Source organism: Vipera berus (genome assembly GCF_964194415.1).
Source record: "Vipera berus genome assembly, chromosome: 2".
NCBI lineage: Eukaryota > Metazoa > Chordata > Lepidosauria > Squamata > Viperidae > Vipera > Vipera berus.
In genome coordinates, this window is record NC_138203.1 from 191,706,773 (window position 1) to 191,733,673 (window position 26,901).

Here is a 26,901-nt window from a genome sequence, read left to right on the forward strand (position 1 = left end):
CAGCTTTGGCACAGGAATGGTCCTTATATGTTTTGACCAAACAAATGAGGCTCGGTTTACCTTGTGAGCAAAGCTGGTTGCAGATTGTGCAGGCGGGCAAGTGGGGAAGGCCTTCAGGTTTCTACTTGCAGCCTGACAAGGGACAGAGGTCGACTTCCCTCCCTCCCCCTCTGCAGGAGGGGTGGGGCAGTGGCCCTTACCTGGGTCTCTGCTGGAGGGGAGCAGCCACCTGGCAAGTCCAGAGAGAGATCTGGGGGAAGGGTGCAGCGGGCCCTGAGGGGAGCAGGAGTATAAGATAAATTACGTGTCAAAGATGCGGGGTGTAGAAAAGCTCTTAGCTGACAGACAGGCTTTACCCTCTGGTCCTTGAGGTAGGAGAAGAGAAGGAGAGGCAGAGGAGAGTCTTTGCTTTGTACAGGGAAACAAGCTGCAGGGCAGGGGAGAGGGAGGTCTTAGAGAAGGAGAGAAGGCTGCAGGTCTTGTTTATGGATGGCCTCTACCATGCAGTTGTAGCTTGCTGCGGCCAGCTTACCTTAGGCTGGCAACAGCACTACTCATGCAAATAACACACTGGGCACAAGCATGCAGGCTAAAAAAACACACACAAAAAAAGATCCCATACAGCACTCCTTCACTGGCTGGCCAGAGGCCTCCAGAGCCTACCTGGAATGTGGAAATGCTTAGGAGCTTGGTATGAGGTTGGTGTAGAAGACCTCACATCTAACTGGCTATAGTAGGGGGAGCTGCGTCCACTCTCTGTCCCTTGAAAGAGCAGATTGGAGGGAGCAGCAGAGAAGAAAAGAGAGAGGCAGAGGAAAATTGATGTTAAAAACAGTGTTTTAGAAAACTAGCAAGCCATCTGTGAATTTATGGTGGGAGTACGTGGGTGGAAGGAGGTGGTGGTGGTGGTGGTGGTGATGGCGGTGCTGATTCTTTCAACACATAACAAGAAGCCTAGGTTGTTCCAATCATTCCAAAAGCGTTTCAAATTCAAAATAACAGGTTTTTGAATTTGAAACAAATTTCTGAGCTGGCAAAAGGGCTGTTCCTAGTTCAGAACACTTCTGGATTGGTCGGGAAAACCCATCATGAATTCAGGACAAATATTTTGCACATCCATAGTTGCTTCCCATATCATCTGCTTCTTTCCATTTCTACTCTGCCACAGAATTGCCTCTCTGAATTTGCTCAGGAAAATGAAAATGGAGCATGACAACGGAGTGAAGTTCATCACAACTTTTCGGTATCCTGAAGACAGTAAAAAAAAAAAAAACAGAGCTAGACACTTGCCTACCATTCTGTTAAGGAAAGATCCTATGCAATGGAGGACACTGTACCAATGGAACCCTCCTTGTTTCTCTGATTTCACGTTCAGGCCATTCTGGGATATAGAAAATGCTTTGGCAGCATGTATGAGCCTTGGAGAGAAGTTGGTCTGTCCTTCTAAGGATGTGTTAAAGCTGAGTTCCGTTGGACAAATGTCTTTATTTGAATCCTGATGGAGACAGCCATGCCCTACCTGAGCGGTAATAATGATGTGGAGAGCGTGGGATGGTGGGAGATATGCCTTGGCGACTGTAGGTGGGTGAGTCTATGTAGCCTGGGCTGGATGCTCGCCTCTGCCTGATGTCCATGCTCTCATAAATATCCTGCAAAAAATGCAAAACTTTGTTCATAAAAGATCCAGCCCCAGGAGGGCCACGGTGTATGTACCTTAGCATGCCCCCTGGCCCTCTGAATATTATATTCCTTTCCCAACTGAGGACATCTTTTCCCAAGGTGCACAAATATATGACATCACAAAGATAATATGCTTTGCCCAGAGCATTAGCATGGGGGGGGGGGAGACCTTCTATGGGAGGTTTTTCCTAACCCAGCTCTCCTCAAACTCTCTTTCAGCTCTCATTGCATGAACCCTAGAGATGTGAGCCTGCAATTAGTCTTATGCGCAGTGTGATTACCTGAGAATATGGAGACAAGGTTCCAAGAGACTACAAGTGACAGAAGGTCAAACCGCCAGGGAATAAAGAGCAGGGGAAAAAGAGACAAGAGAGCAATTGATTACAAGCTGATCTAATGTTTCTGTATCACAAGCCAGTTCCCCCAAATTCACTTTACTAAACTACAACCTTCTCAGAACTGCCAAGGCATTGAGAAAATTTAGGAGAAAGAGATTCTGAAACACCAAAGAAAGAGAAGACCAATCCCATAACTTTCCCTAGTATTGTGAGAAAAGCAGCAAGGCAGCTCTGGATTTCATTTCCCCTCAATTATATTCTTGTCACCTCAAAGAGATGTATGTGCCTGCCTGGATTAACCTAGATTAATTAGCTGCTAATTGAGCCCTTTTCTCATGTGCTCTCCATTTTACAATTGGTTTCTTTAAGTAACTGAGAACCAAATCTTTGCGTTTGAGCAAACCTAGTTCTGAAAGTAATCCAAGAGAACTTAAGATAATATATTCAGTTTTTAGGCAGCACATAAAATAAGAAATGAACCTTAAAGGGATTCTCTCAGAGCAATTATATGTGGAAGACATGACAAGGGCTGATGCGTGAATGTAAGAGAACACTGGAGGACCACAACTTTCTTGTGTAAGACTCACATCTTCCTATAAGGGTGTGACAAACATCTAGAAATTAAATATTTGCATGGTTCCCTCTTAATCATATTTTTGAAATTAACGCAGAAACATGCCTACAAGTTTATTTAAGATGTTCCTCCTTAAAATATTAAAAAGTGTCTTTAGGACAAATTTGTTTTGCAAAAGTAGGACTAGCTCAAATACAACAAAAAGCAACAGGCAAAATATTAAATGGCATCACTTTTTATTTTAAAAAAATTCTTAGACCATTCCTGAAGGTCTAATTGCACCAAAATGGTTCATTTAAGAATAAGCATAGTCCAGAGCAGGAGTGTCAAACTCGCAATGTCACATGATGCGTCACGACATGTCACAACTTTTTTCCATTGCCGGTAATGGGGTGGGTGCTGTTTCAGCATGGTGCATCCGGCCCGCGGGCTGGCAGTTTGACACCCCTGGTCCAGAGCATAGGTAGTCCTTGCTTAGTGACTACAATTTTGTTACTAAGTGATAGATTCATTAAGCAAGGTATCATGTAATTGTGGCAGACTTTTGACTTCATTTCCACTGGAGTCATTTAAGTGAGTCACCACAGCTTACTATTATAATTATGATTATGATTAAGTGAGAAATCGTGTGACTGCAACATGTGATTTTACTGCCGGCTTCCCCATTGTTTCTGCTTGTTGGAAGCCAGATGCAAAGCACACAAATGGCAATTGTCTGACCACAGCATATTGTGACAGTCATAAATGCCATCACAACTTCAAACGATGGCTAAATGAGGCAATCAATAAGTGAGATCTATTTGCATTGCTGTGCAAATAAGAAGCATTCTGAAGAAGCTCCTTAATTGCTGAAGTGGCAGAAAAGGCAGCTGAAGCAGTGCTGGCAAAGAAGTCACTAGAACTGAACACAGATTAAGTGCTCAAGTTCAAGCCTACACCATGGTATGATGAGTGGCAAAAGAGCAATGTTTTTCCATGGAGCCTAATGAAGTAGACAGAGTCTTCTGTGATATCAGCTCTGCCACTTGTGAATTAGATTCCTGCTGCTCCAGGTGGCTGAAATCCTCCAGAGAAGAGGCAGAAGGATAGAATAGATAGCTAAATGTCTAGTTAGGTATGGTATATAGGTATGAAAGAGGTTCTGATGCAACTTCATGAGTAAGTAACCATCCACCATCTCAATCCTCCTGTCCTTTATCCAAGAACAGGAGGGTGGGAACGGAAGGATGGAGAATGTCTGACAGTAACTTAGTTGTTGAGGCAGCCCTTGATGAAGTTGACCCCTGCATTATGGGGTGTCTTATAATTTGATCCTCTTATTAGGCCACTGGTAGAGATTATCCACTATATGGATGATAGTGAGTTTTACACTTCTACCTTGGGCTGAACAAGAGATGTTGTTAAGATCCTTCCCAGTGCCTGGAGGCTATTAGGGACTGAATGGAGAAAAATGGATTTAGACTCAATCCCAACAAAAAAGTATGACTGTAGGTTTAGAAACTGAGGGATTTAAGTAGAATTCTATCCTTGGCACTGGATAACTTCGTATTCCCCTAGGCAGAAGTCATTTATAGTCTGGGTTTTGTATGAAGAGCAAGTAGAGGCCATGACTAGGAGACTGTTGTACAGCACTATCTTGTGCATCGCTTACTGTCATTCCTAACTTGGGAGGCTTTGACAACAATTACCCATGCTTTTTTCATGTTTGGAGAACTTGCTATACATCAGCCTGTTCTTAAGAAGCTACAGTTGGTTCAGAATGCAGTGGGTTGAGTATCAATGTGTGTGCTGTGGTTCACCCATGTCACACCATTACTTTGCGAGCTATACTAGTTCCTGGCAGGTTGCTGGGTGGAATTGAAGTTGTTAGACATATGGTCCTTTATGGTTCAGGACATGCATGTGTGTGGGACTGCCTTTTCTGCTGGAATGCACCCATCTGTTAAGGTAGAAAAGGCTTGCTCAAGATCCCATCCCACTGATTTCAGGGACTCTGAGAATGAGTCTTCTATGTGTTAGCCCACCTCCTCTGGAAGAGCCAACTCCTAGAGACAAGGGCCGCGGCATGCCAACAACCGGTCTGCACAAACAAGCAAAGCCCCGTCTGTGGGATGCATGCAGCACACACCCTCCGGTCTGCGGAAAAACCTTTCTCCATGGACCCGGTCCCTGGTGCCCAAAAAGGTAGAGACCTCCGTTCTAAAGAGACTTTGGGAAAACTAGATACTTTGAATGACTACTGAAAAAGTAGCACTGAGGTGTGTTTGGGTTAGTATTGTTGCAATGCCTGTCAAGTTTAATTTATTCCTAGTTCATGGAATTTGACAGCTAAATAACATAATGGGTACTTGGTGCCCTTACTGTGGCTAAAAGACTCATATTGCAACATTGGAAAGATAAATGTATGGCCCCATTTATTCAATGGATTGAAAATTTGATTACACTTACTACATATAAGCATACTGCGTAAAGATGTAAAGTTTGTATATAATGAAATATTTTATTTATTTATTTATTTTATTTTTAATATTTATTTATGTGTTTAATTGATATGCCACCCATCTCACTGTCGAGAGATTCTGGGTGGCTTACAAACATCAGGAAAACAAAAGTACAAGACATTAAAAGATGAAATATTAAAAGGAACAGAGATTAAATAAGTTAAAAAAAATACTACAGGGTGGAGGTGGGATCTTCTTTTTAGTCCACTAACTAACATTCCTCCAATATGGAATGTCCTCACTGGGGCCAGTCAACAGAGCCAGGTTTTGAGACTCTTACAGAAGGCCCAGAGGGTGAGAGTGGATCTCATCTCGAGAGGCATGGTTTTTCCAAATGGAGGGAGCCACAGCAGAAAAGGCCCTTCTCCTGGACCTCGCTAGGTGGAATTCCTTGACCAACGGGATCCACAGCATGTTCCTTCTGCCAGAATGAGTGGGGCAGGCCAATACTACTGAGGTGATATGGTTCCTCCGTAGCTTGGGCCGACACCATCAAGGGCTTTAAAGGTCATAACCAATACCTTCAATTGGACCTGGAAACAGACCAGCAACCAGTGCAGCTTGTGCAACAATGGTGTTACATAGGTCACTCTAGAGCTCCCTAGAACCGCTTGCATGGCTGCATTCTGCACAATCTGTAGCTTCAGGGATAGCTCCATGGGACTTTTTTAATACAAAAATATACAATAAGTTAAAAACATAACAATATAAGCGTTTATATTCCATTTTGCTTGATTTAAATATATCCTGGCTTCCTTGAAGATGTTAAGAAAAAGTCTCGTGCCTTACTAATAGCACTTCTTTATAATCCCAAAAGTTGTCAGGGGGTGAAGCTCATGCCATCATTTGCCAGGGAAACATGGAATATAGGGCAAGGCAAGAATCATTGATTCTTTCTGTCATGCTCCCAGTCCCCAGTGAGTACAGCTGGATCAACAGATATTATTTGTGAGAAACTGGGATAAGGAACTTAACAAATTTGTGATTTGATGTGATGGTTAATAAGGAGCCACTTAACACGGAGTCTCTGGCCTGAGTTTTTCACTGCCTTAATTTTGTTGCTTCAGTCAGTTATTTCTATAAAATATTTCTGATAAGGGATGGTCGCCAATTACTAAAAAATCTTGTTGCTTTGTAGCTGTCCTGCCTTGTGCTGTCTTCTGCCAAAGGTCCGGTATGCTTCTGTCAGAAACAGCTCTGTTTAATTATCCATTCTTTTTTTCAGCAGAAGCCAGAAGGCTGACACTGGACTGGCTCAGCCTAGACATATACCCCACCAGTAACCTATAGCAAAAGGAAAACCTTTTACAAACATACTGCAGATAGCTCGGTAACATTTCCAGATAGGTCAGAATCTGATCTCTAGCCCCATAAAGTACAGACTCACACCAGCAGACCTGCCTCGTTTTCCATTGCACCCACTGAGACATCCATCCTTCTTAGCTCAACAAGGGGGTGTTGACGTGTTAGACATAAGACCTGTCCAGTTGCATTTGAAACCAAGGCATAATCTTTGTACTATGTTCTATTAACCACAAGCAAATTCTTATTAGATTCATTCTTGGCCATATGTTATTCTATATGCAAACACCTCATGTGGCTTTTTTTTGGTTCCATATGTTCTGTCTATCCAGGCATTGTATATAGTTAAGGGTTAGCAACTGTCTATGATTAAATAAACAATAGTGTAATGTTTGTCTTCAGTCCACTTTCCAATCTATATTCAGAAAGTGCTTTTGTGTTTTCCCGGCAAATAGTCAAACCTATGCTTTCAGATCAGTCTTACCTGGATACCATTTTGGATGTTTCTTTTTTTGGAATGAGGGATGGCTATTGTTAATCTCAAGCATTTTCAGTGAAATTAATGGGTCTTACAGCCAGAGGATATAGACAAGTCTCTGCCTCCAACAGAGACTTCATGCATTGTGTACAATCCAGGTGAAATGGCTTAGAAACTGTACCTCCCCATAGCTATATCTCTCCAGTGTTTCATCCGAAGTGTATCTGTGATAGGGCTCATAAGAAATGAGGTCAGGGCGTTGCACCTCGTAGATGGCTTTAATCTTGGGAAGAGCAGCCAAATCTTTGTAATTAAGGATTTCATTATCCACTTTAGCCTATGGAAAGGGAAAGATATCATAGACAACCACAGAAAGAAAAAGGAACAGGCATTTGAAATGCAGAGGAGAAAGAGCACGTCACAATGCAAGGTTGAAGGAAACCTCAGAGCAAAGATGAAGGTGAAAAGAAGAAAGGGAGGAATTTTGAAGGGAATGCCAGGGCTATCCCTATGTAGATGAAGCAACAGTGGGAAGGAGCAGTTGGCACAGGATTGAAAGTGGTGCCAAGCTTTGCTTTGACTACATGCATCTGAATTCTTCTGTAAGACAGATGATGCTCAAAGGCACAGTGTGGCATTAAGCAGACAGATATTCAGGGATGGGAACAGACAACTCAGGCTGAACTTGCCAGATGCTTTCCTTGGCTCATATTTGGCTTGGAAATCTGTTCCAAATCTGAAGAGGAACAGTCCTCAATAGATATTTTATTTTATCGGTTGATCTCTTCTTTTCATCTCCTCTAGGATTCACAGGGCATGCACTTCCAAATAACTCCGGTGGGAGCTGCCAACCTCAATTCTTGGTTTTCCATGTTGCTTCTGCCCCATGTCGTGTATACTTACACAAATGACTCGGTTAGGGGAACCAATGCTGGAGCCAGGAGGGGATATGGATGTCTCTGAAGTTCTTCTGTGCTGTGTATACAAAAACCGACAAGTTACTTGTTAAAATTTCCTAGACTTGTTAAAATTTCAAGCCATGCTGACCAGAGTTGCTAATATAGTAATGGCAGAACAATCACATACCTGCATCTATTCCTTCTGTTCAAAAAGCCTTAATCCCTATATATTTGGCTGCACTTTGCTACTTGCCACTCTAGGCTGCTAGCTCACTTCCTTATTCCATGCATATCATGAACACTCTATTTCAAAATCTATTTCACTCTATTTCAAAATCCAGCCAATGTTATCAGTTGCTGCACCTTACATCTCCCTCAATTACTTTCAATTAAAGCTAGAATGCTGGAGGGCCTAACAATAAATTATAGTGTAAATGAGCCTGTCAACAACTTTCCTTTTGCAGTATGTTACTTTCCAGTAACATTTGGTAAAAACCAACCATTTGGCACCTGTGCTCTCCAGTTCATTGCATAAACTGCATGAATCACTCAGTATAATGAAGAAATGTCACTTGCTTGCTTTCCTAGTCATTACTGAAGAGATACAGTACAGGTAGTCCTTGACGAACGACCTCAACGGAGCCCAAATTTTCTGTTGCTAAGTGAGACATTTGTTAAGTCAGCTTTGCCCCATTTTATGACTTTTCTTGCCACAGTTGTTAGGTGAATCGCTGCAGCTGATAAGTTAGTAACCTGGTTGTTAAGTGAATCTGGCTTCCCCATTGACTTTGCTTGCCAGAAGGTTGCAAAATGGGATCACATGACCCTGGGACACAGCAAATGTCATAAATATGAACCAGTTGCCAAGCATCTGAATTTTGATCACATGATCATGGGGATGCTGCAAAGATTGTAACTATGAAAAATGGTCATAAGTCACATTTTTCAGTGCCGTTGTAACTTTGAATGGTCACTAAATGAATGGTTGCAAGTCGAGGACTACCTGTACAGAATGAGGCAAGTCGAGGACTACCTGTACAGAATGAGGTATGAAACTGAAACAGCTATGCATCTTCTGTCCTGAGTCTCCCAGGCTATTGTCTCCAGTTCTCCCTGATAACTGACTAGACTGGCTATACAAATCTACTTTATGGGCCTGGACAGAAACATTGTACATTGTTATATAGAAAAGTAATTTGCAGCTTGGACAGAAAATAAGGATACCATAGCTACACTGGTGTTACACCTTGATTTGAAGCTGTGCACCCCAAGTAGACAATGAACGTATACCCAGCATCTGGTGTCAAATGCTGAGGTTTGAGAACGTTGGTTTCATATTTACTAGTTTGCAACATTATCTGGGAAACACAGCCACAGTACAGAATATATAGATTTCAGGAATAGGCATCAAGAACGTAGTTTCATATTTACCAGTTTGCAACATTATCTGGGAAACACAGCCACAGTGCAGAATATATAGATTTCAGGAATAGGCATCAAGAACGTAGTTTCATATTTACTAGTTTGCAACATTATCTGGGAAACACAGCCACAGTACAGAATATATAGATTTCAGGAATAGGCATCAAGAACGTAGTTTCATATTTACCAGTTTGCAACATTATCTGGGAAACACAGCCACAGTGCAGAATATATAGATTTCAGGAATAGGCATCAAGAACGTAGTTTCATATTTACCAGTTTGCAACATTATCTGGGAAACACAGCCACAGTACAGAATATATAGATTTCAGGAATAGGCATCAAGAACGTAGTTTCATATTTACTAGTTTGCAACATTATCTGGGAAACACAGCCACAGTACAGAATATATAGATTTCAGGAATAGGCATCAAGAACGTAGTTTCATATTTACCAGTTTACAACATTATCTGGGAAACACAGCCACAGTGCAGAATATATAGATTTCAGGAATAGGCATCAAGAACGTAGTTTCATATTTACCAGTTTACAACATTATCTGGGAAACACAGCCACAGTGCAGAATATATAGATTTCAGGAATAGGCATCAAGAACGTAGTTTCATATTTACCAGTTTACAACATTATCTGGGAAACACAGCCACAGTGCAGAATATATAGATTTCAGGAATAGGCATCAAGAACACAGTTATGGTTCAGACCCCTTGACTATAACTTACAAGATATCACTTTCATCTTACTCATCATGTACATACCTACCTCCGTGTAGGCTAAACAGGTCAGATCCTAAAAATCAAACCTATTCCTATTCAAAATTATCTAAACAAATTAGATAACTTGCAGTACCCATTTTAGCTAATACCAGCCTCCACGAGTAAAATTTGGCTGCCTACTCTTCCCCAGCTTTATTTTACCTTTAGCTTCTTTTCTGCTCTTGCGGCTTGTTTGCAGATTGGATGCCATACTTCTGAACCTGCAAAGGAGGACTATGTGTCAGAACTGCAAGCTGCCCATCTGTGTGTCTGCTTTACCCAACATTATCTAAGTTCATAAAGGGAAAAAAAATACCATCGAAATCTTTTAATATTTCTTTTATAAGCAAGTGACTGCTCCTTTTAATGCAAGAAAATCCATTGATTTTTGTCAGCTGATAATGCCACGGGTATTTTTGTTCCGAAGATTCAGTTGGTTTGGACTATTTTGAATTGCAAACAGGAAAACTCGCATGCTTTGCTCACTGTCATCGTTTTCAATCCCCAGACCCTTAAAAACATTTTCAAATTAGAATGCCCTCAACATATCCCAGTTCAAAATGAAAATAACCCCTGCCACTATTCCTTCCAGTAGACCAATAGGGGAGGATAAAATAGTTTTCAGCCATGCTAATGCGTAAAAATCAGGACGATTGGAAAAATGGGAAAGCTACTAAGGCATAATCTCTCTGTTTATAATGCAAAAGAAGAATGAGGGCTGGTATCTCAGCATTATGCTAGTTGACATTCTGTGGGGAATGTGGAGAAACTAGGAGCATTCATTGCCTCTGTAGCATTAAGCAAACAAATAAATGCTGTCGAATGCTTTGAGAGTTTTAGGTCTCAGTAATTGGTGGAAAAGAACAAAGCACTGAATTTTTGACACTGTTCACAGCTACTATTCCCTTATCGTTGTATAAAATAACCAAGGATGGCCATTTAGAGGAGAATATGAATTAATGACCTCATACAAAATACCCTCTTTGTTGCAGGTGTGCCGCTTAATTTGATTGTGGAGTTCTTGGTGGTCTCTGAGCTTGGTTGTTTATTAAAGATGTTTTCTTATCCAACCACAGTAGCCAGACAAGCTATATTCTCTTCTATTGGAACTTAATTTTATTGCTTGTCTCTCCCGCATAGCGCAGGGCTTATCACATCTTTATAGGCCTGACTGACTGAGAAAAGTTGTAAGGCTGTAATATAAATACATTCAAGTACTAATTGTTTGGATAAACTTTGAATCAAGTCTTTACTCCTCTTACTGGATGTTACTGAAACTGGCAGCATTGTCTGTTGGAAACAGGAACAAAAAGCTGGAACAATAGAAAAGTATCAGGTATGTTAAGAGATAGAAGAATGAATCAAGGACCTAATATGAATAAGCAAAAGAAAAAAAACCTTTAGGGTAGTCTAGTAATAATGATTTATGTAAGAGCTAGCTTTAAGACTAGACAATACCATGTTAAAATACATTATTTGATTTTGCTGGCAGAATATTTATTTGCATATGTTGCACATTCATATATTTTTGTTTCGCTTATTCATGTTGTGTCTGTGATGTATGTATGCAATGAATAATAGTCCTCAATCAATCCCAGCCTCCCCTCACATTTCTGAGCTACATAAGAGAGAGAATGCCTTCAGACTTAGGGATGGTGTTCCCTGTTCTTGATTTATGGGCTTTATTGACTTGTACTATCATCTACATTTGAAGGGTTCTGTTAGTCATATGATTACAGCCTAACTGGTTGGGTTGGCAATATATAAGCCATGATTTGTAATGTATTGTATCCCTTTAAATGTGTAATGATTGGCCAACGCTGTGTTCTTTCAACGGCCATAAGAGGGAGCTAGAGACATAGCTTCTCTCTCTCTGTGTTAGTTACTCTGTTACATTGCTTGCTGGTTATTGTTGATTGTGGTTTTGCTACTGTTTGCTAAACCCAAAGAACTGTGTTTTTGACTTTTGGACTGGTAAGACGACTTTGTATTGGATAACTCTTGAACTGTTGATATCTTCTCTGTACCCGTGTATGACCTGGACTGTTTATTCTTGACTTGTGCTACTCCTAAAAGTAAAGTTTTTTTCCTTTTTTACACACCTCGGTGTATCAGAGTGGTTGCTGTGCAAAACCTGACTACTCTCAGTACCACTTCTCCTGTGCATTTTTCTTGTTGGCTTAGGAGATATTCTGCACAAACCCTGTCAGGTTCTCGAAAGAAATATGAGAATATTGTATTATCACATCACATATTTCAAGACATCTTCCCAGGAATATTGTTAATGTATTAAATTTCAAAAATAGTTGCCTGATAACATAGAGGTCATTGTAGGATCACAAGCATTTTCCTTTTTTTCTTTTTGGTCTTATAGGTACAAAGATCACTATACAGTATGAACTAGATATGCTTCTCTATGTTCACACAGTGACCTTTTCCACCCTCCTGGATAATTTTTCAGAGACTCTTAAGTTGAACGAGTTGCTTGAGACAGGACCAAAAAAAAAAAAGGACAAAAGCCAGCTCCCATTTGTGCAGCCTGAAGTGTGTTTTGAACTGCAAGAGATGAAAATAATTTTGTTGGACAGTCTACCTGTTATGTACATAGGGGATGTTACACAGATATAAGCCACTGACACCACCAGGTGGCAGGGTGCCCTGTCCGGATTGGCAGGGTAGTCTTTGGCGGGAAATCCAGATAATGGGATTGGTTCCAAGTATACCTGGCTAGGTATATAAGTGGGGCAGTTGCCCCTTTGTTTGCCCAGTCTGTGCTACATCAATAAAGAGTTGGAATGCTGAACCCTGGTGTCCTGAGTCGTCCATCTTGGCCATGCGGTCCGGAGCCCACTACCTATTCTCCTTGAATGTAACAGAAGGTTCCTCCACATATGACTTGTGTCCAACCCATGATCAGGGTCACATATGTTGTGTTCTCTTAATGCCACTGGTCTTCCGTTGAGAAGGTAAATAACATCTGATTCAGCTTGTGATGCAGGAGATTCCACTGGGAGAAAAGTGTTAAGCCTGAAGCTGTCCAGGAGGTGGTTTTCCAAAGGTAGCAACTTTTTAAACTTTTATCTCATCCTGTTTCCTGGCTCTCTTTCTCTCTGCTGAGATCAAGCCACCTTTGCACCCTTTCACTGTGTTTCTGAAAGACTAGATTGTGGTTTGGGAAGGCAAACACAAGGAGGCAACAAGGAACATCAGAGGAAGGTGGAGGGAATTCTACAAGAACTTATTTCTGTCATCTATCACTGGTCAGTGGAGGGAATACTGGTTAGCTCATGGGAACTAGTGAGCATTTTAAGGGTGACAAATACTAGCTTGGGAAGTAACACCAGTGGCTAAGTAAAAGAGCCTAGAAATGATGCTAATCCAGGGGTCTTCAAACTTGGCCCTTTTATGACTTGTAGACTTCAACTCCCAGAATTCCTCAGCCAGTTGTCAAGTAGTCCTAATGATTCTCTTAGAGATCCTCCATGTTGGTTCCTTCCTGCTCCTTTTGTTGCTATGACTTTATTCCTTTTAGGCAGAAATACATACAGTATGATTCAAGGTTGTTCTTGCTCTTCTTGTTTGTTTTAGGCTAGGGTAGAGGAGTGAAGGAATGTGGCTTCTTTGAACATGGAGGTTTCTAAATTTAACTGAGTCAAATTACAGCAATATAACATTACCATACCTGACATTTATTGCAAAGTTCCACTTAGACGGCTAAGGAGCAAAATGGGGAGATACTTTTGTGAGCAATTTTTTCTTCTTCCTTGGAATCAGCCCAGTCTCACATAGGAAGAATAACTAGCTTTTCCAGCAATCATCGCCACCATTTCCCATCTTCTCACAGTATCCTCAATTTTAGATGCCCTTTAAGATCATGCAACAGGAACTTCTCATAAGTAGTATTGGGACAGGTGCAACACTTTGAAAAATGTGCAATTCTTTCATGCTTGTCACTGTGGCAGGCTTCCTACTAAATGATCAGCCAAAGAGGCATTAAAGATGCCTCCACTCCTCTAAAACAAACCAATTGTTAATTGCCATCCCACGCAGAAAGCTGCCAGCAACTAAGCCAACAGTCCTTGGAGTGTGAGGGTGGGGGGGAAAAACTCAGCCCAACAATTAATGTTGATATACAAAGGGTAATTAGTGACTCACAATGTCAAATACCAAACGACTGTCTACAAGACTCTCTGCTCTCTGAAAATAGATGTACGGGGAGGAGAACATCGTAACCTTATATTAAGATCTAGTCATCTCATTTCTTATTGCAACTACATATTTCATAAACATGTGAATACACATAAGCCTGTTGCAATCAGAAAATTAAAATATTGCTTTAAGTTCATTCAAATGCCTTGTTTGAAAATCTCAGCATGAAATGGGGTTGATAATACAAATTCCAGTTTCATGTAATGTTTAGAGAAGGTTAATCAATTATTCTCTAATAAAATCTGAATCTATCTTAATGAAAGACTGAATGTTCTTCAAAGAGGCCCAGCATGGCTCTTAAAAGATGTTCATATCATGTTTAAGTTGCAAGGACAAGTATTAAATTTGCCCCCTATGGATTAGAGGCACACTTTTTAATTCTTAATGAGATCTTTTGCCTCCAATAGGTGCTCCTACCTGTGAGGTACATTTCTTCCCCTTCTGTGAACATCTGGTGACATCGTACACATCTGGCACAAGTGGGATGATAATGCTTTCCTCCTGCCTACAGAAACAGTGAGAACAAAGAGTGGTTGAACAAAATAGCCACATGCCAATGTTCAAGCCGAAGACATGACTGTCTAGGAAAAGTGATGTTTCTTTGATTTAGATGAAACAAAATTCGGCAGTAATACTATAATTTATGTCACATGTTCCATCACACATGATTGGTTATATTTATTATAAATTTCTGTCCAAAAATCTTTTATGACTTTATATTCCAACCACATGTTAAAGTTTGTTGTTAGATTTTCATAAAACATCAGAGTAATCCTGCTATAAATACTGTTTCGAATCAAGGAGATGTACCACTTATAATTATATGACACTACCTAACAATTAGCACACCTCCTCTTATTTTTGTTTAAGAAAATTAAATGGTTTCAGTGGTTCCATTATTGTGCTAAATTTGTCTTCTCCACAATAGACTATGCCATACAGCTTTGAATTTCCTGCACTCTAACCCTAATATTTTGCATTTTTTTATATCTTTCGGTTTAAGTTTTTAAAATATTTGAAAGGATCCATTGGGCTTATTGGCTTGATTTTTTTCCTAAAGTATAAACATTGAAATAAACTATATAACCTGATTTCTCTGAAATTTGCTTTCAATTTTTATGCTTTTAACCTTTCTGTCATCTTTTCTTATAATTTTGTCCAATTAACCACCATGTGCTTTCTTGCAGGAAAATTCAGAGATATCAAAACCATTTTGAGATTAGAATCCTGTGGTAATCTAAGTGGATTGTTCTGTGCAAGGTTTAACATTAAATTTTATTATGTTTCTGGAACAACATGAGCTATATGCATTCATAAATATTTCACTTTCTTATTTTCCCCTGATTCCCTTTAATAGATTTGTTGCCTGTTTCATTTTGTACTCATATGATTTTTAAAGATTATCTGAAGCCTGCAATCATCATAACAGAACACAACAGAACATTTTCTGCAACAGAAAACATTGCCATAGCGTTGGAATTGTACCATTAGAAAATAGAGGGGTTTTGTGTTACATTGATATTCCCTTATCTGTATAATTCTATTCATAACACAGTTATTTTTATCATTCTATTTTTATGTTGTTTGAAAGAATATTCTAATTAATAAAAAAATTCAGCTATTATCTAATATTGCTGATAATCGTAACATTTTAAAGGATCATTTCAATTTGGGACAGATCTACCGTCAGACTGGAATTTGCTGTAAATTAAGTCCATAATTCTATGTCTTTCACTCTGGAATAAGGAAGAATAGGTCTTGACTTTCTTCTATTATCCTTTCAAGACACCTACTGCATTCCTCTTTGATTGTCTTTTCTCAATGCCAAAGACACTCAGCTTTTTCAATTTCCTTTCATAGGATTTAGCTTCTAGTATTCTTATTGACATCACCCTGTCAACAAAAGTGCGTATAGTCAAGGCTATGGTCTTCCCAGTTGCAATGTATGGCAGTGAAAGTTGGACCATAAGAAAGGCTGAGCGCCAAAGAATTGAAGCCTTTGAACTACGGTGCTGGAGAAGACTCCTGCGAGTCCCTTGGACTGCAAGGCGATCAAACCGGTCAGTCCTAGAGGAGATCAACCCTGACTGCTCTTTAGAAGGCCAGATCCTGAAGCTAAAACTCAAATACTTTGGCCACCTAATGAGAAGGAAGGACTCACTGGAGAAGAGCCTAATGCTGGGAAAGATTGAGGGCAATAGAAGAAGAGGATGACAGACAATGAGGTGGCTGGATGGAGTCACTGAAGCAGTAGGCGTGAGCCTAGATGGACTCCAGAAGATGGTAGAGGACAGGAAGGCCTGGAGGAACATTGTCCATAGGGTTGCGATGGGTCGGACACGACTTCGCAACTAACAACAACAACAACAAATTCTTATTGCTCTTTTCAGAAAAAAATTCTGATATATTAAAGTACGGTGCTCAGAACTAGACACAGTATTCAAAATGGGTCCATCTGAAGAACAATTAAGTGGAACTATTGCTTCCACCATTTGGAAAGTATACTCCAGTTGAAAAAGTCTAAAATTGCATTTTCTTTATTTTACAGCCATATCACCCTGCTGATCATATTCAAATCATATTCAGTTTGATTTGAGCACTAGTACAAAATCTTTTTTCATAAGTACTAGTATTAAGCTAAGTGTCCTTCACCATAAACTTAGTCATTTTAATCTTGCTTCATTAGTCCAGAACTTTTCATTGTCTCCGTTAAATGTCATTGTGTTATTTTCAGCTCATTTTTCTAACCTATTAAAATCATTCTGGATTTTATTTCTGCCTTCAAATCCAACTGTGTTATCTGCAAATCTGATACTATTCCATCCACTCCTCCATTTAAATCAGTAATGAAAATATTGAAGAGTAGAGGATTTAAGACTGAACCTTTCCATATACCTCTGTATCTATACTTTGAGGAGGAGACGTTGACAAGAACACTTTGAGTGTGATTTCTGATCCAGCGACATATTGATTTAACTGCTATGTTATCAAGTCTTCATTTAACTACCTTGCTAATCAGCATGTCATGGATACTTTTTAAAATGCTTTTAATATACAAAGCAGTTTAGCTAGTTAAAAAAAAGGAGTAGAGAAAGAAACTTAATAAAAATCTGCCCTAATTGGTCAGGCTGTAAAAAAAAAAAAGATGGTGGAAGATTTGTACTTTTGGACTAGCAGTATTGAAGTCAGCCCTCAGAGATGAATCAAACAGGGAAAATCATCAGATTTGCTAATTTTACTTTATTATAAAGCAAGATTAATAGAATCCTAAATTTCTTAATCCAGCTCTCTAAGCAACTGCAGGGTCTCTCTCTCTACCCCCCCCCCCGCTTTGTCTGGATCGTTCATTAGGTAGCACTGCTTCTCATAGTCCCTCTAGGTTATTCCCACATACAATTACACAAATTAAAATTAAACTCATTCAGCATAAACAGTATTCCCCGACCATGTGTATATCAATCTCAATTTGCGAACATCTCCCTTCATCTTACTTTACACAATTCTGTGATGGAACACAAACTGTTGGAGAAGACTGAACCAAAATTGGTGCCAAGTATATCTGCCTTTTTAACCTAAAATCGGATAGAAAAGGCATCTTTAGAGAATGCTATGGTTTTTAAATTATGGCACAATTGGTGAGAACTAAGGTGCATAGCCCAATGATTGAGCAACTAACTGTATTAATAAAAAGTACAAATCATACATGGAAATTATATACATATTCCCAATAGGACAATAAGTAGCAAACAAAATGCAAAGGTCTGGGGTTCTTCTGCACCAATCTTAGTTCTTACATGCAATCACAATAAAGTGGATGCATATTTGATATACAATATGGCATCTGGATTGTGGTGAGTCATAGAAACCTAAAGTTGTATTTCAAGCTTTTATCATTGCAGATGGCTTTGAAATCAGTGGAGCCACCCAAGGATTACAATGAGTGACAGCTTACTGGATCCACCCTGGTATCAACACTGTTGTAGGGAGAGGCCAAGTGCCCAGTGCTGTCACTTTGATTAAAGGGACCATTATTTTCTACCAATTTCCCACTTATTTCCATCTAATGGCTTTGCTAGAACTGGGCAGAATAACAGCATGATCAAGTCCAGAGAGATATTGAAAATGTAAGCTATCCCTGGAATAGTTTGACAGTCCTGTTTGCCAGCTGTCACTTAAGTAAACTGTCATTGTTTCAGGATAGTGGAGAGATCTGCCATTGAGTTAAGAATAAAAATAAAGTATTCTCATTAAGTGTCCAGTCCTATTTTTCTCTTGAAACATTCCTGTAAGAAGGCAACTTTTTCTTCTGCCTTCAGTGACTCTGATACTTCAAGATTAGAAATAACATCCTATTATTTCGCCCACTTGCAATGCATCAAGGGTGTTCTCCCTGCTCTTTAACAACGATAATAGGTTTAATTGGTATCTTGTTTTCTTTCAAAAGGAATTTTGGATTTCAATTACAGACATGCTTTCTGAGCATCAGAGCTCAGTTGCAGCCACTGGTTTAACTTGTTGCCCTCACTTATTACTCCATGCAAAGAACTACTCCTAAAGGGGCTTTTACAGGAAAATAATAATGGTGATAGTTGCACTGATGATGATGATAATGAAAGAATAAGAGATTATTAAAGAGTACCAGGAAGAAAAGGACAACCATGACCTTTAATTAGAGGCCGAACTTTTAAATTTAAGGCCAGAATTGACTTGAATAATTGTTTCAAGAAAGGGTTGAGTTTCACATCTGCAAAATTCTTGGTTAGATTGTCAGCAATAGCTCACTACTCTTGTCAGTTCAGTCATAATATTGCTAGCCAAAAGCATGAACCAGTTTGCTGCTTTGCAATAAAAGTTTGGTTCTCAGCCTACAAATACTAGCCTTCTGTTTCAGGCCAGTGACACAGATCTAGATTTGCCTCTACGATACGGCAATCTGCCCCAAAGGTGCTTTTTTTCTCTCTCTCTCTTCTCAAAAGGCAACTGGACTTTCTTGTTTTTCTTTGAAGACATTTCGCTTCTCATCCAAGAAGCTCCTTCAGCTCAGAGCTGAAGAAGCTTCTTGCATGAGAAGTAAAACGTCTTCAAAGAAAAAACAAAGTCCAGTTGTGCCAATAATAACAAAGTCACTGGGATTCCAACCCCTGGGATTTTTCTGAAAGGCCGTAAACGCTTCTCATCAAAAGGTTATCCCCCAAAGTTTTGCAATTTGAAAAATCTTGTGGTCATTGTGCATTCAACCATGAATCTCCTTAACCCAGACAGTTCTTACTGATGCAGCTTTGTTCTGTTGCAATTTTGTTTTATGCAAGAATTACTTTACTGCTAGTTCAAATTAGTGATAATTCAAGTAAAAGCCTAGCTTTCCTCATGTGCAAGCTGAGAATTCATGGTTTATCCAGTTTTACTCATAAAATAAAAAGTTGTGCATTGACAGAATATGATTATGAACTAAACAGCAACTTGTATTTGAGCAAATCTCTTACATATACTTGATGCTAGTAGTTTGGATGCATGAAATATTGGAATATCCATAAGCTCAGGCACTTGGATGGTTCTCACATTAATATTTGCTGCTCTAAACAAACAGGATTAGCAAATAAACAGTGATTCAGGTGCTGGAGTGGGATGAGGAAATAGCCAGTGTAATGTAAATTATTAAAGAAATTACTTTTTTTGTCTCATTCTAGCTGACAATTCTATCACTGCTACAGGAAAGTGCTGTCTGAAGGGAAGTTCAGTAACAAGATCTATGCAGGAATCCAATTAAATTAATTAATTAAAAGCATTTATAGGATTGCCTACCTCAAATAATGTGATTCTGCTAGCATACTGTAAACCAACAAAGATGTCAAAAAATAAAATAATCAGTAATGGCTTAAAAGAGATATAAACTATTAATTAGCAATCAGGTACTCCAATGTATTTTAATCTTCCAGACGTGTCCCCAACATCAGGAATTTGCGCTGAAGAAGAATGACAAGTAAGGCTGCTGGGAAACCAGCTCTGGAATGCAAACTTAAACAGATGTGGATACAGAGCAAAAACAATTAAACTCATCCATTTCTAATCCCAATCTTTCCACAAAGGAGAAGGGACACTTGGCTATTGTGAAAACAGACATCCTCCTGGTTACTTCTAAGATACACAATCTCAGGGCTTTTTTGTCATAGAACGCCCAGAACGGAGTTCCGGCACCTTTTTTGGATGGAACCTTGTAGGGTAGGCAAGGTGGGTTGTATGACATGTGTGAGTTCTGGCACCTTTTTCTTTTACAAAAAAGCACTGCGTGACAATCTGATTCATAACTTCCACTCCTTTTGAATGTGAGGGCCAATGAACTGGAGAATAGCGGTGGAGAAGCTCTACATGCCGTAATGTGGCATTGCATTTCTTTCACTAGGCACTTTTGAGGAGATCCATCAGGAGTTTCCTTGCATTGTGTCAATCAAATTGTCCAGCAGGCTTCATTGTTTAAACTAATAACAGAGATTGAATTTTTGCCAGTCTTACCTGGTTAATTTGGAGACTGAGCTTCAAAAATACATTTCTGATGAATGAGATATGATTTCTCCAATCACTTCTACTTTATCCATATTTTATGGTTATTAATTATTTTTCATGATTACTACAACGCTGCAATAGCTTCTTACTATCTCTGCAGGTAACACGAGTCCTGCCTTATCCCCCTTTACATCCAAAGCAAACAACTTTTTATGGATCAGACAAAAGCTTCTTTCTGCATTTCCCACTGCCCAGAAACGCTGCCCTATTTTTTTTATTCTAGGCATTCTCAACAGGCAATTTGTCCATAATGTAAGATTCCTTCAACTTATTAAAAAAAGAAAAAGGCTGAGCTGTTCAAAAACCAACCAAGCACAGCATTTCAGGCAGCTGCATTATTTGATGTCTCTGCCTCACAGTTTTATAGTTTGAAAGGGCGGAAATTTGGAAATCAATGGTGATCATGCAAATGGAGTGAATGAATCATTGAAACACTTGCAGCTGAAAGCAACAAATGTCTCTCTCTCTCTCTTTCCCCTCCCCTCCTCATAAATATTTCGGTGCCTTCAGAGACATGTTTCTTTCTAATTCATGCATCTTCTAAAAATCCACTGAGATTTGTGAGATTTTACTAGCTGAGCCACTACTGGATTTGGCCATCACTATAGTAGTATAGTAGTATTAGGGACGCGGTGGCTCAGTGGGTTAGGATGCTGAGCTTGTCGATCAGAAGGTCGGCAGTTTGGTGGGTCGAATCCCAAGTGCCGCGTAACAGAGTGAGCGCCTGTTACTTGTTCCAGCTTCTGCCAACCTAGCAGTTCGAAAGCATGTAAAAATGCAAGTAGAAAAATAGGGACCACTACGGTGGGAAGGTAACAGCGTTCCGTACGCCTTTGGCGTCTAGTCATGCTGGCCACATGACCACGGAGACGTCCTCGGACAAGCGCTGGCTTTTTGGCTTTGAAACGGAGATGAGCACCGGCCCCTAGAGTCGGAAACAACTAGCACACATGTGCAGGGGAACCTTTACCTTATAGTAGTATTGTCTCCAATCTCATAGTAAAATACTGCTGTTGAATGCAATTGTCTCCAGGAAGCTGGCCAGGGGTTATCCACAAAGAAAATAAAAATGTCCTATGGGAATTACAGCCTGATCCTATGAGCTACTGGATGCAGCTCAGTGGCTCAAGTACCAAGCTTCCAGTCTTCCTATGAAAAAAGAGGCACTCACTCTACCAGTGTAATAGCATTCACCTTTTTATGTTTTCTCTTTGCCATTGTTTAGTGTGTCAATCACATGCAACAGCAGTGTTGCTCCATGAAGGCAGAACACTAAGTTCTCCATTTGCCACTTTCTTTTCTGATCATGGGAATAATAAGGTTGAGGAAAAGATGTGGCTTAATCTGGATTAAATTGTGGAAGAACCCTCATAATTGGTACCCTCAATATCTAAGTAAAGAAAGATAAAAATAGATGCCTGGCAGATCTATTGCCATCTCTGAAAAGAATTTCTATTTAGCCACAAAAATATAGGTTACAGGTGGCCTTGCTGTAAACTATGGCTTTACCCTGTTATAAGTATAGTGGATGTATATATAATTTACCTCAGAATATAGTTCCTTTTAGTCTTTACTCTTGAGTCCTTCCAAGTTCTTAGTCTTGAGTGTTGAGAGAGATATTGGTCTTTTTATTTAAACTATCTTTGTCTCAGATATAAAATGTGTTTTCCTCATCATTTGGATGTATGGAATAGCTCTAGTGAGACACACATTGGGTGAATGAATATTTTCAAAAGTAAATGATCTAAGCAAATAGAAATGGCTGGTTCTCTCAATGCACTAATATGACTTTCTCAAAAAGAGGTCCTATAACAAAAGATACCTGCAATCCAGTTTTGTAGATTATGAGATCAGAAAATATTTCTGCCTTTTGACTGATGGAGAATGCTGATGATGTAGCTAAAATATATGAGCGTACCAGGCGGCAGTATATATAGTATTAAAATGTAAAGCCATTGAATCAGAGTGTCTATCTTTAAGTGGATGTGCAGAGAATTAATAGTTTGTTTTCATTTTATTCAATTGCAGAGCCAGTTAAAGCCTTCCATGAAAATAAGCCTCATAATATCGGTATCTTATGGATAGAATTCAGTTTACCCCATGTGAACTTATAATTCAGAATTAATGTAACTAATAATAAACATCTGAAGCCCTGCCTCAACACCATCAATACTAACAAAATCACCACCAGTCAATTGCAAAGGGCAACCTTTCTTGCAAAAGTTTATATCCTTAAACATTTCTTTTAATATTATTAAACAACAAAATCTGCTTACCCTTAGTCCTTCGAAAGGTTTTGATAGATGGACAAAAATACCAAATACAGTCTAAACATCTGTGTTGCCCACCCTAATTTATTAAATTTAAATGTTGCCTTACTGCCAGTGACTCTGAGTGGTTATGTTGGCAGCTTAACCTCACAGCTACCTGGCAAAGTATCATAAGTAGTTGAATTTTGGTTTTGTTTTAATCACCCCCTAAAGATCCATCCTAATAGATAGTTTGATCACAAAGAGGATGCAACTGCCCACTAAAACAAACCACAAGAAATCTTGTTGATTTTACACTAATGAAAATTACAGGCCATTGTATGAATCTAAAGTTGCCAACAGTGAAGACAGACTGCTAATTATAATTCAAAGTGGGAGGGGAGTGTCGTTCTTTAAGACTCATTAATTGTCTACACTGGCTACACAGCTTAAAGCCATCTGGGGCAGCCAGAGCCTTAAACGTATGAAGAAGGCTGATTATGGCTGAAATAGAAGGCTTTCATACCATATTTCATTGAGGAGAAGGGAAAATAGCAGCTGCCTACCTTGAGGGAAATCAGGAGCCTTGGCACTCAGTAGGTATCAAATTCTACAGTAACTTGCCATACGGTTTGATCTATAAGCATGATTAGTTGGCTTAGAGATTAAATGTTTCTACCAGCACCATCAGGAAAAATCCTGATAAGTTCAGCTTGTAGTCCATGAGGCTTCTGGAACTGTAAAATAACTCAGTCTTGAATGTCTTCAAAGATAGGTTGTACCTTGCCCATGAGATTTCTGAACCATCCCATGGCTCTTATAGATTTTCCTATGTAACATATCAAACATATCTCCTGACTTCATACCAAGTTGCAGGCTATCTGCTGGCCTATATGCAGCCACTCCTATCATACGATTTTTGCAGTTTCCCTTGATGAAGGTATTGGAATTTCAGAGTACATAGTTCAACAAAAGTAACTATCTGTCAACGGATTATACCTGTACTCAGCAACATAAATGTACAGAAAAGACCAGCATGGCTGGAATGAATCCATATGCAACAATTTCTTTCCAAGATTTATCTTAAAGACAATTTCATTAGCTTTTCCCATTCCTGTGAAACAACTGTTAGTCACTGTGCACGACTGAAGAAAATCGATCTGGAGTGAAAATCCTTTTGAATTAAAGTGCTATCCAGTTGTTCTTTAATCTACTTTCTGTTCCAGAAATCCTTTCAGGACATCTGTGTCTTAAGCTGATGCAATTTTCAGGAAGTTGGAAGTCTCAGTGCAACTCAAGAAAACTAGCACCTTTCTGAATGCATTCACTTGGCGGAATTATTTTTAAATAATTGCTCCAAATTATCTTGGTTTGACTGTCTTGGGCAGAAAGGTGGAAAATGAAAGCACGATCAAATTACAGCCAACAAGCAACATTTAAGCCTAAATACCTGGCCTCTTTTGCATGCAATGAGTTTCAAGAACTTTTTTGATGTATGTGCTAAATTAGGTTGCTAGATGCCTGGCAAGTTCACACCAACTTATCTCTGGATGAATATTAGATAAGATCCAAAGTAAATAGTTAATTCAGAATCTGAGGAAGGGGGAAAATGGCACAAAACGGGCAAGCAGGCAAACGAGGAAATGATCATTTCTTCCTCATTGAGAAGACTCCTTTCCTCTCTTTACTGATAAATAAACTTAGATGTGCTGCAATGAAACCTCTTGTCGAGAAGGCCAACACTCAGAGGACTTTTCTTTATTGTTACTTCATAAATTCCAGTACTTCATACGGTACTAAAAACCATTTCTGCCTCTGAATCAGAGCTCCATGTTAACTGCTGCTGAAATTAATTTTAGCTGCATGTGTTAGTAGTAGGAAAATAAATTACGAGAGGAACTGTTGAAAAAGATATGCAGGGATGATGAGTGATTTTCCATAATTAATACTGAAAACAACAGCATTTTAATTCATTTTACTTCTGTCAGCATTGCTTTAAAGCCTCTGTTCATTATTCATTTCAGGTACTACTTCTGCTGCAGTTTATTATTGGGGAAGTGATGTGTTGGAGAGAAGAGATAGCACTAGAATGGATTATTTGGAAGTTCTACTTAAACTAACATACACTGGAACCTCTCCTGGTACAAATGGTAACCTTTCCCCTTCTTTGTCATTAATGCCTATTTCATTTAATTATCTCATTACATTAAAGCATGCCTGGTTCACTTGTTTCATTCCTAATATATTATTTTGGTATACACACTGCAGTTTTGCCAGACCTGATTTTGATTTTCTTATGAATGTTGCATGATTAAGGTGAGCCACCCTTTCGCTTTACTCTGTTTAGTTAGATCAAACTTCTGCAATTAAGCGCCCTCCAGATGACTTTCAGTTTTTAGCTAAGCTTTCCTTTTTACTCATCCGAGCAAGGATGAATTTACACTTACTACCCAATTCTATAAATTCCACTGACTGCCCTTTTGCGGTAAAACCAGGGCCTTTTTTCTCATAGAACGCTCAGAACGGAGTTCCGGCACCTTTTTTGGATGGAACCTTGTAGGGTAGGCAAGGCAGGTTGTATGACATGTGTGAGTTCCGGCACCTTTTTCTTTTACAAAAAAAGCACTGGGTAAAACCCTTCTACCATTACGGTTCTTTAGTTCAGATGACCTATATGAAACAAATGGCAGGTGCACTGAATTTGTTGCCAAAGCCACAGGGAGGAGCAGGGTGGAATTTAGCTACGAAACATTCTTCCAGGTGGAAGGACTGAGGGAGCATCTGAACAAAAAATGTGTCACTGACACTTTCTGCAGCCAGAGAAAAAAGAATTACTTTGCCAAAATGCCTAAAGCGGGGAGAGAAGATATATATTTTATCCTGGATGTTTTGGAAATATTTATGAAGAACCAAATGGGGATCTTCAGCTGATAGTCCTTCAAATACAGTTTGATGCAAAGGGCAAATGACTTATTAGACTTATTAGACAAATGCCACTAGCCTTTCATGCCGATGAAGAGGAAATAATTAAAATCTTGATATAAATGTACCAGTGCTTTGTTACAAAAAAGAATACCGTATTGATGGACCTGTTCACTGCTGCATAACTGAAGAAGTCATAGGACTGTATGAAATCTCCCATTAAAGAAAGTTACAAAATCTTGAGATTGTTTTTTTCCCCAAAAAAACAAATAGGAGGAAGGGGGAAATACTATGGTAAGATGGGTAATCCTTGACTTAAAATTACTGATTCAGCGACCGTTTAAAATTATGATGGCACTGAATGCGGAGGACTTATAATTGGTCTGCAAAGCTGTGGCTATTGCAGCAGCTTCATGTTCATAGTCTAGGTACTTGGGTGCCTGTTTCACATTTATTGTTTCAGGAGCCACAGTCATGTGATTGCAATTTGCAACTTTCCCTGCCAGTTTCCCAAGGAAAAAAGTCAATGGAGAAGACAGTAGGGAAGGTTTCAAGTTGATCCGATCGTTTTTTCTCGGGGAAAAAAAACCCCACTATACATCCCTGGTACCCAGTGGTGGGATTCAGCCAGTTCGCACCAGTTCAGCAAAACTGGTAGCTAATTTTTTCTTGCCCAGGCCCAAAACAGACTTCCGGAAGCGGCATCCACACAGAGAACCAGTAGTTCACATATTTGAATCCCACCACTGCTGGGACCTCATATTCTGTAGTTCCCGTTGACTGCCTGAATTCCACAGCGCTCTCTCACATGGCATGTGTCCACATATAGCAGCAGCCCACTGCCCACACACAACATATACCATGCTGACAGCAATCCCCAGCACCTGCCCATGCCCTTGCCAGCCCATCCTTTTAGCCCCAGCATTTACAACAGCCATCACCTTTCTGCTCGTTCTTCCCAGTTCCCACCTGCATTTCCTAGTGCCCATCTGT

The 26,901-nt window shown here is 39.5% G+C and overlaps 1 protein-coding gene across 1 annotated transcript in view; it reads right to left on the bottom strand.

Moving 5' to 3' along the window:
* ABLIM3 (actin binding LIM protein family member 3) overlaps nucleotides 1-26,901 on the bottom strand; it is a gene marked incomplete at its 5' end in the record, with an annotated part of 91,833 nt that overhangs the window by 28,440 nt on the left and 36,492 nt on the right. Inside the window, 7 exons of the mRNA XM_081319028.1 lie at nucleotides 664-762; nucleotides 1,520-1,649; nucleotides 1,962-1,991; nucleotides 7,055-7,210; nucleotides 7,777-7,848; nucleotides 10,130-10,188; nucleotides 14,594-14,681. Coding sequence (XP_081175154.1) covers nucleotides 664-762; nucleotides 1,520-1,649; nucleotides 1,962-1,991; nucleotides 7,055-7,210; nucleotides 7,777-7,848; nucleotides 10,130-10,188; nucleotides 14,594-14,681 — 634 coding nt within the window. The remainder of the gene's footprint in view (nucleotides 1-663; nucleotides 763-1,519; nucleotides 1,650-1,961; nucleotides 1,992-7,054; nucleotides 7,211-7,776; nucleotides 7,849-10,129; nucleotides 10,189-14,593; nucleotides 14,682-26,901) is intronic.